General features: G+C 40.7%; 1 protein-coding gene across 1 annotated transcript; it reads right to left on the reverse strand.

The window, feature by feature from the left end:
* Positions 1–315: 315 nt before the first annotated feature.
* Positions 316–9,459, reverse strand: LOC104963585 (midasin-like). The gene is made up of 10 exons (XM_010792195.1): positions 9,398–9,459; positions 9,075–9,188; positions 8,774–8,921; positions 8,276–8,383; positions 7,866–8,017; positions 6,641–6,819; positions 4,548–4,756; positions 2,483–2,629; positions 1,481–1,622; positions 316–787 (listed from the first exon to the last, which is right to left on the reverse strand). Exons 1-10 carry the CDS (start codon positions 9,457–9,459, stop codon positions 486–488), a joined length of 1,563 nt encoding a protein of 520 aa, XP_010790497.1. The 3' UTR covers positions 316–485.
* Positions 9,460–10,469: the final 1,010 nt, after the last annotated feature.

Genomic DNA, 10,469 nt, shown 5'->3' on the forward strand with positions numbered 1-10,469 from the left:
GCCGTCTTCACAGTAACTCGCAGAGACGGCATTTAACCCTTCACATTCCAACAGAAACTGAACAGGCAGATTCGAAGGATTTATTTCTTTGGAAATGTTATTTTAAATACAATTAAATCAAGTTATTTTGGTAAAACTAATGAAAACTGTAACAACAAAAAATATAAAAAATAATATTTAAAAAAAAAGTTTTTTTTTTTAATGTTTTCAAATATTATTTTTTAGAATATCTTAGGCCCTCACAGATGGCCTAGAGGGCCCTGACGGCTCGCTACTGTTCTATAGTAAAATTACTTTTTATTTGTTTTCCTACATTACAGTTGTACATCTAAATATACAGTAAAATACTTATTCTAAATCTTGTAGAGCGAATAGAAACATCAGTATGCAGTATAAAGAAAATGCTGATTATACAATGTACATTCTGTCAGTGCCATGTGGTCAAATGTAAGAACAGTAGGTTGACTGTAAGATGATCTAAACCTCTACCTGAAAAACCATAGACACTCTGGAAGCGCCGCATTTTTGTTCTTTAACTGCAACTTAATTGAACAGATTGTTTGTGTTGCAGGAGGTATACTCAGGCTGTTGATATACTGAGACAGAATGAGCTGGTCCAGGATCAGTATGTGGTAGTTGATGTTTGACTCACTGAACTGTGCGGTGACCTGTTTCTGGGAGAACAGGCTCTCAGGGTTCACCGTCCTCTTGAAGTGCTTCTGCAGGGTGGACAGGATGATGGCCTCCTCCTCCGGCTTCCTCACCCGCCCTGCCAGCAGCATGAACCCTGAGGAGGAGCACAGCAACTACACTGAGGACGTTATGTCACATGCGCAGCAGCTACATTGAAGGTATGGCAATGATTATCTTAGCTTCCAGGGCCCTCCAACAATGATACATGACATATATAAGACATAAATCATTAACACTTATTTAAACTATAGAATAGTGCAAGAAGAAACAGATTAGAATAGAGTAAAATAACATGTGTGAATTATTTGTGAATTATATATTTTCTACAGTAGATATGTTTATATTTGCGGTTTATTGTTTTTATTTCATTATGTTTATACTTTATTCCACCTTTTAAATATGGTAATGCCTTAACACACCACTGCTGTAACATCTATCTATCCATCCATCCATCCATCTATCTAACTATCCATCTATCTAACTATCTATCTATCTATCCATCCATCTAACTATATATCTATCCATCTAACTATCCATCTATCTATCTATCCATCCAACTATCTATCTATCCATCTATCCATCTAACTATCCATCTATCCATCCATCCAACTATCTATCTATCTATCCATCTATCCATCCATCTATCTATATATTTATCTATCTATCTAACTATCCATCTATCTATCTATCCATCTATCCATATATCCATCTAACTATCTATCTAACTATCCATCCATCTAACTAACTATCTATCTATCTATCCAACAGATCATCCTCCAGGCCTCACCATCGTTGGCCAGGTACTGCAGCCAGTCCTGCGAGGCGTCGGTCTGCTCCTGCAGCCGGTACCGGTCGGCCCAGCGGAACAGGTCTCTGAGTGTGATGAAGCCGTGTTTCCCCGCAAACACTGTAGAGCCCCTGCGTAAGGACTGGGGAGGGGAACACATTACACACAGGTCAGAACACCCAACACAGGCAGGCAATACAAAGAGGCACAGGCCTAGGAAAACAAAGTGCTGTCATCTTTGTCATCACATTTAGCTGAAACTTTCATCCAGAGAAACGTACATTAAGTGCAATGAGCCATGAAGATAGAAACTCAGAACAGCAAGTACGTTCTCCTCAATAAACCATAACATTGGTGCATTACTACAAAATAGAGCTGCATGATTGTGAACAAATTACGTATTGTGATTATTTTGACTGATATGGCAATTGTGATATGGTTCACCATATTAGTGGAACTGATCCTTTTGAAAGCTAGTTCTCATTATCATGAACATTTTTATTTAAATTATTTGATGTCGGGTTTTTTTTGAGGATCGATACCAAAAATGTGTTGGATTATGATTTATAGACTGGGATATCTCTGCAGTTCCACAATACTTCATTCAAAACCATATTTTAACTCATATTTAGCCTTTAACAAATATTTTGATTCTCCATAATCATATAGGGTCCATATTGCTATTTTTGATTAATTAATTAATTAATTAATTAAGCAGTACTAGAACCAAATATTTACAGAAAATGAAATGTTCTCAGCTTATCCTTTGAGTTTAAGAAGTGAGTTATCTCCAGAATTTAAGAGCAAGTACAAAATGTAAGTCAGAAATAGATGTGTGAGACCGAAAAAAAACACAAAAATACCGCAATAACTCAATAGCTTTAAGCCTGTTTCTGGCTCCTCTGCAGGAGGTACGGCCTTCAGCAGGTCTGTGCCCAGGGATCCGTCATCCCATAATCTGCCCCTGGGTGCGCAGTAGTGCAACATGAGAGTGTCAGTTACCTGCAGGTCCTGCATGACCTTCACCAGCTTGCTACAGTAGGACGGAGGCAGGCTGCACCTCTGGTGGAGGATGGTCTCCAGCTCTGCACTGGGCAGCTCGTCGAAGTGCAGCTCCACGAAGCGGTTCCTGAAGGCCCTGGAGAGCACCTGGAGGGCAGGCAGACAACCTTACTCACCGTTTTGTTTCTTAACAATATTTTTATTGATTATTCTTAATTTTTTAAAACTCACTTATGACATAGCACAGAGGTTCCCTACCATGTATGTCTTGTGTCCCCCTCGAGCTGGTCGCCATTCTATAATATTAGTATATTCTATATAAGAACCCCTTCACTCATCTGTGAAGATTTGCCTGCACTTCTTCTTGTATTAAACCCTAAACTGCTCCATAGATGAAAATCACGTGTATAACTAGCCCTTAACATAAATGTTTTTAAACTTGATATTTACACTTAGTCAGTGAAAAATAATAATACTAAAAATCACTTCTAACAGTTTCAGCATCTTTTATTAAGTCACTAGAGCTGTTAATGAGACCCTTTCAAAAGCTTTGATAGTTCTGGGGGCGAAATATATAGCAATCCCTAATCTTTCTCTGTACCCGCTGCAATCCCCTCAAGTGCCCCTAGGGTTCCCCGAACCCCCAGTTGGGAACCACTGACATAGCAAACACATTGAAACTGAAAATAAGAGTTTCCAGACATACATTGGAGTTTACAGGAGAATCACTTTTATAAATCGGGAGGTTCCTTTAACAATAATAGCCGATAAATCAGGCCCAAGGAAACGTATTTGATAGAACTGGTCAGATATGGCGTGTAGAACACTTCCAGGGGAACCAACTCAAATATCATTGTTGCCAGCCTTTGGGAGATGGGACCTCATCTTTAGTCCATTGTAGTGATATACACTAAACAAAAATATAAACGCAACACTTTTGTTTTTGCTCCCATTTTTCATGAGATGAACTCAAAGATCTAAAACATTTTCTACATACACAAAATAACCATTTCTCTCAAATATTGTTCACAAATCTGAAAAAATCTGTGACAGTGAGCACTTCTCCTTTGCCGAGATAATCCATCCCACCTCACAGGTGTGGCATATCAAGATGCTGATTAGACAGCATGATTATTGCACAGGTGTATAATATACAATAAAAGGCCACTCTGAAACATGCATTTTTGCTTTATTGGGGGGGTCTGGGGGGGTCCAAAAACCAGTCAGTATCTGGTGTGAGGGTTAGGGTTAGGGTAAAGTTGTGAATCGAGTGGCCTGTGTTCGTCGTTCATAACATACGCCTGCCCATACCATAACCCCACCACCACCATGGGCCACTCGATTCACAACATTACCCTAACCCTATTAGGGTTAGGGTTAGGCTCAAGATACTGACTGGTTTTCGGAACCCCCCAGACCCCCCCAATAAAGCAAAAATGCACGTTTCAGAGTGGCCTTTTATTGTGGCCAGCCTAAGGTACACCTGTGCAATAATCATGCTGTCTAATCAGCATCTTGATATGCCACACCTGTGAGGTGGGATGGATTATCTCGGCAAAGGAGAAGTGCTCACTGTCACAGATTTTTTCAGATTTGTGAACAATATGAGAGAAATGGTTATTTTGTGTATGTAGAAAATGTTTTAGATCTTTGAGTTCATCTCATGAAAAATGGGAGCAAAAAGAAAAGTGTTGCGTTTATATTTTTGTTCAGTGTATCTTTTCTAGCAGCGAAGGTGAGGACAATATAAAACATTTCACTAGTAGCAGTAGTTAGTGTTTTGATTGCTCAAATCAAACTAGTAGATCAATGTATATAATGTTTATAAAGTTTATCATGATCGTTATGTTTTCTTGTTCTTCAGCTCAGTATGGTTTCTGCCTGGTGATGTTGAAATGTATTGTTAAGCTTTATTAGAACAACATGGGCATAGTTGACTCCCTCAAATCTATTCATATAAATGGATTTTGCTCTGAAATGTCAACATTTTAAATACTAAGTAAATCTGAAGGCCACAGTTACAATGACACCTATAGATATCAGGATAAAATAGAGGCATAGTTACCTTCCTACCGCCGTAGAGTCCAGGGGGATTCTGGGTAGCGAACAGCAGGAACCTGGGGTGAGCCTTGATGACTTCCTGTGTCTCGGCCACAAACAGCTCCCTGTTGTCGTCCAGCAGCCTGTTGAGGGCCTCCAGCACGTCCGTGGGGGCCAGGTTCAGCTCATCCAGGATGATCCAGTAGCCTTTCCTCATGGCGTCTATGAGAACGCCTGGAGGGGAGGGGGAACAGGAACATCAGACTGGAGGAGGCCAGGGGGGGCCACTGGGAGACAGTTCCTCTACATAACAGGGTCTTTGCAGCTCGCACTAAAGAATCTATCAGACAGCTAGAGCTGATTCTGAACGCTGGCTTCCTGTCTTTCAGAGAATTGACATTAAAATACTACTTCTGCTTTATTAAGCACCAAATGGGCTATACATCTCCCGCTACATCATGAACCATCCAGGTCTCCTTTCTGTCCCCAGAGTCAAACTGAAGCAGCTTTCACTTATTATGCTCCATATATCTGGAACAAACACAGGAGAAAACTGCAGGTCCCAAACAACCTGTACCTTTTTTTTTTTATCCTGACTGAAGAACTCTTTTTGTCGCTGCCTTTTATTAAATCAAATAAATATGATTTTTGTAAACTACACTGCAACTTTAATTCTTGTGATTTATTCCTGTCAAATTCTACTATTTTTCCTAATTTCATTCTAATTTCTAGTATTTAAACATGTTATGATGCGTTTCTTCTACACTATGTCTTAGGGATGTAACGATAACAAAGACTCACGGTATGATAATATCGCGATAAAAAGTCCACGGTACGATATTTATCGCGATTTCCAATTTTTATTTTTTTTTACTTGAATTTTTTTTCCTTTATTTATCTTTACAGCACTTTAGTAGGATAGTTTTAAAGTGTCAACAATATAATAATCAGACCCTGCAATAGAATAAATCAAGTTTCACTTTAGTTTTTCAAGTAACTCAACTCTAACTTACTCACTCAGCATCATCAAGGTTATCTTTTAGGAATATGAGCATGTCCACATTTCCAGGTAGAAGCTGGGATGTTTGGGTGTTTACAATATCCCCTGCTGTGTAAAACACTCTCTCGCTTGGTACTGATGTTGCTGGGACAGAGAGATATGCTTTGGCCATGGGTGACAGCAGTGGGTAAAACTGTGCATTGTCTCTCCACCATCAGGAGAGCTGGATCTAATCGATACGGACAAAAACGCGAGTGAAGTGTAACCGGACGCGAGAGAGAGATCAGATCAGATCAGCTGCTGGGTCTGACTGAGACATGCAGCTCTGCATGATCACCTGAAGCTCCGCCCTCTGTTTAGCGAGCTGACCGGACTGCGCAAAATGCGTATATGAAGTGTCATGAACGCAAGAAATCATACCCTCGTGGGGGCGCGCTCATGTGATTGGCTTAGACTGGAGGAGACATCTGATTGGCTATAGATGAGAGAAATTACAAGTACGAATCGGGTGAGCGTCAGGGGAGTCTCAAAAAACCCACACACGAATGCACAGCGATCCGTGCACAGAAAGCGGTTTCTGTTTGTAGGTGCAGGGGATTTAAACGGAAAACAAATATGTGTGGATCAAAAATACATATGTTTGGATTTTATTTGCATGTATATGAAACGGAACACATTTGTGTGTGCATTGAAAAACACAATTGTGGATGCGGAAATACAAGTGTGAATCCTTTTACGAATCATGAAATACAAGTGTGAATCCTTCTGTGTGCATGTGTGTATTATGAGACTGTTCTGAGCCCATACTTTTGTGTTATCTGTTGTTTTATGTTCATGTTGTAACCTACTTTGTACATGGTACATTTATTTACCGCGATATTCGATATATCGTTACATCCCGACTATGTCTTAATGGTTTAATGTTTTATGAACAGAATTTGAATTGCCTTGTGATTGTAATGCTTTCTTTTATCAGTTATATATATCTTTTTTAGTTTTGGCTTTTTGCCTTTAACCCTCTGAACAGAGAGGGGAAAGAGAGGGAGTGACATGCAGCAAAATATTTGAAATGGATGCATCAGCTACTGTGGTGCCCGCTGGCTGATGAGTGTTTGTACCCTCTTTGAACACCAGCTTGCCCCTGCTGTCGGAGGAGTAGCAGCCGATGTACTCCTGGATGTCGGTGTGCTCGTGGTTGTTGATCCTCACACACTGGTTCCCCGTGGCTGCAGCCAGCCAGTGTATCAGGCTGGTCTTCCCCACAGACGTCTCCCCCTGGATCAGCACTGGGTGAGTGCTGTGAGGGGGACAGTTAGAGGGAGGGTTTGAGGACACACTCTTCAAATCAGTGTACTCAATACATCTAAAGAGCCATAGAGCACTGAGGAGCAGTGTTGCAAAGTAACTAAGTAGATTTACTTTACTTAAGTACAATTTTGAGGTTGTACTTTACTTGAGTATTTCAATTTTGTATTACTATGTAGTCCACTACAATTCAGAGGTAAATCGTGTCCTTATACTCCACTACAATTCAGAAGTAAATGGTGTACTTTTACTCCACTACATGTATTTAATACCTTTAGTTACTTCACAGATGTGGATGAATGATGTGAAATATAATCAAGTGCTAAATCAGACTTTAGTTCCACCTGGAGTAAATTCACAAGCTACCCTGCAGTATACAAAGTCATTCAAACTAGCTGCACCTTTACCAGCTTTGAGAACACTTTCATGATCAATCATTATAAAACATATCATATATATTATTCTGAAATGGACCAATCTGGTACTTTAACTATATTCTGATGCTAATACTTTTCTACTTTTACTTGAGTAACATTTTGAATGCAGGACTTTTACAACACAATAAAACATTGCAGCTTTAACTGAGGAGAATATGACTTTATGAATTTATTCAGGTCATTCATGCCCCATTTTAAATACAAAATGTTGGCCAAAAAACTATGTCCCATTAATGCAACAAAAACAAACATTACTAGTTATTATCCCATGTACTATATTAAGAACTTGACAGGGCTGCAACAACTGTACTGCATTTGGGATGAACAGGAACACTGACAGAGATCCAGACCTGATCTCCAAACATTAGCGTGGGACTTCAGTTATACCTAATATTAAAACGGAATTAAGTGAGGTCAGGAGGTCAGCTGTCCTTAAAATACACAGAGATATAAAAAGCTCATGGCTTCCTGCCAGGCAGATCAAGGACAGCGGGGAATCCAGAACAGCCACATTTCTGTCCTGGTGTTTCTATCCTAAAGGGCCAGAATTAGCTCTGACAAAATGAGGAACACATTGATTTGGGGGAAATCATTTTCCTACCCTGCAGACACCACTCTGGAGAGGTCGCGGAGGTTCAGCTTGACTGATGCGGTCAGGATGTAGCTTGGGTCCAGAGCCGGCTCCATCTCCCCCTGAGACACCCAGTACCCCTCCACATCCACGCAGGGCCGGTCTGAGGGCGACGGGATGGACTGCAGGAAACGGGACAAATTGCTTTTTTCAAAAGTATCCTCTTGTGTAGGTGAATTGATACATCTAAAACGTATATTATCGAAAGGTTTCTGCAGCTGCTGGGGACTTTAAAAACCCTCAGCACACTCTATTAACCTCCTGTGTCAGTTATTATAAGAATATACTTTTAAAGCTCAAATATTAAAATCCACATTTCAATGATGTATCCATTCATACCAAATGAACATTAAAACATGTCAAAAGGAAATAGCTCTTACTTGTTTGAGACACTTGGTGTTCTCCATCAGGATGTGTTGACACACCAGTTTCTGGACCACAGGGTGGGAGCTTCTGTCCAGCTGCGTCAGGAAGCTCAGGCAGAAACCCTGCAGAGAATCAGACTGTCAGCGGGGAATACATGCAGCTGATGGAGGCTCCAACACACTGAAATGATCTTTTTATAATAAATGGCGCGCTTCTACAGACAAAAGACAACATAATTAATACATTTAAACAAACTACAAATAGTAGATTTTTGATTTACTAATAGTAGATTAACAACATTATTCAAAAGTTTAAATTAATTTGGAAAATAATATGGGAGTAATAAACAAAGCGCTCTCTGTCTCTCCCTCTCATGACAGCCCATCATTTACACATTCTAGGAAAAGCCATGCAGTGAGAGATGTGTGGGTTTCATTACAACAGAATGACACGTGTTTTAAAAAATGCAGGGGGGTCAACGGTTGTAGTGTTAAAGGAGATTGTGTGTGTACCTCGTAGAGTGAGCGCTGCACGCTGCAGCAGGGGTTTGCTGCCACATACTTCAGTGCCCTGCACAGGGTCCGCAGGCTGTAGTGAGGTCTGTGGCCCGTCCCATCCACCAGGTGGGAGTGGGCCTCCTTTCGCACTGCCAGGTAAAAACTGCACACAAACACAATCAAGGAGGGAATCAGCTTGAGACGACAGCAGGGTTCTAAAAAGTGAGCATAAAGAGTGAGGAAGGAGAGGGGTCTGAGCAGAAGAAGCCTTTTCAGCGGTTTCCCCAATGGACTGTCACAGTGAGTAAAGGCTGACCTTATGATACCGCTGATGATGTTCCGGTGTGGATTCAAGCCCTTCAGGTAGTCTGAAACCAGAATCCGCAGGTCGCCCTCATTCTCCAGCTCCTCCACATACAGCTCAGTGAACCTGACACACACACACACACACACACACACACACACACACACACACACACACACACACACACACACACACACACACACACACACACACACACACACACACACACACCATGTTTAGGTGTTTCTTTTCTTCCACATCTTAAAATGGATCTCCCACATCAAATCAGAGACTGCACTGATCTCCCAACCCTCAAAACACTGACCCAAACTCACCTTTTCAGACGGGCTTTTAATGTGTGATTGATTCTGTGTCCATGTGATAGATGTTGTTCCATTGCTGGATTTTAAAGTTGACTTTGTACCTCTGTAAAGCATCTATGAGCAATTGATAAAGCGCATGATAAATTCAATTTATTATTATTATTTAATTGTTATTATGGCCTGTACATCTTTTATATTTTCTAAATAATTATACAAAAATAATATCTCAGTTTAACATGATGCTATTATCATATATACAGCATATATATGATGTCCTATACCAGGCATGGCCAAACTCAGGCCCGCGGGCCATATACGGCCCGTTGGTCTTTTGAATCCGGCCCGCCGAATATTGGTACAAAATTGTCCAAATTAGAGTAAAGACCGCATTCATTTTGCCTTTTTCCTGCAACACCCGGCATTTCAGTTGATCCCACTAGATGGCGCACTCTAGACACAATTGACCTTTGCTGGAGTCTGGTCTGGCAACCCGGCAAGATCTAAGAACCAAATACGTCACGCTTACATTGGAGGGAGTCGAGATTAACGTGAGCAATAACAGTTCATGGAGAGTACGGCGAATATGAGTTGTAACAAGCAGTAGCACTGAGCAAAGTGACTAGAACGCGACCACACACTTATAAAAAAACACTTATATAAAGTCAGGCAACACTAACCAGGCTTAGTGTGATTCTGTTTATTTTACCTTACTTTAATAACCATCCGTTCACTGTTATTGACTATTGTGAAGAGGCGGATGTTTTCCTTGTTGTTTTGTGTTATTGCAACTATCGGATGGAATCAATACATGGGCTACATGTGGCCATCACAAGTAAAATCATAACGAAAACTGCGCCGGTAAAATATGTGTGAAAACGGCTTATTCCACAATATGATAGCAACAAGTAGTCAAGATAGTCTGATTAGCTTCGGTTGCTATGCTAACATCACCTGTAGAATGGCAGAGAAACATTCATAACAGCGTTGTGAGGCCAAACAGCTTTCAGACTAAAACACATTCACTGATGGGGATGGGGGATATTTATCAGCTGCTTGTGTGACAGTCAGACAATGAAAACTTTAC

The sequence above is a fragment of the Notothenia coriiceps genome, unplaced genomic scaffold, assembly GCF_000735185.1.
Source record: "Notothenia coriiceps isolate Sejong01 unplaced genomic scaffold, NC01 NC01_scaffold00036382, whole genome shotgun sequence".
NCBI lineage: Eukaryota > Metazoa > Chordata > Actinopteri > Perciformes > Nototheniidae > Notothenia > Notothenia coriiceps.

Bases quoted from the DNA above. Each gene is read 5' to 3' on its own strand.
- LOC104963585 (XM_010792195.1), bottom strand. From the start codon at position 9,459: ATGGAACAACATCTATCACATGGACACAGAATCAATCACACATTAAAA. The intron at 8,922-9,074 runs GTCAGCCTTTAC...GTTTGTGTGCAG, and splicing joins ATCATCAGCGGTATCATAAG to TTTTTACCTGGCAGTGCGAA. The intron at 6,820-7,865 runs GTAGGAAAATGA...TCCCCCTCACAG, and splicing joins TCCAGAGTGGTGTCTGCAGG to CACTCACCCAGTGCTGATCC.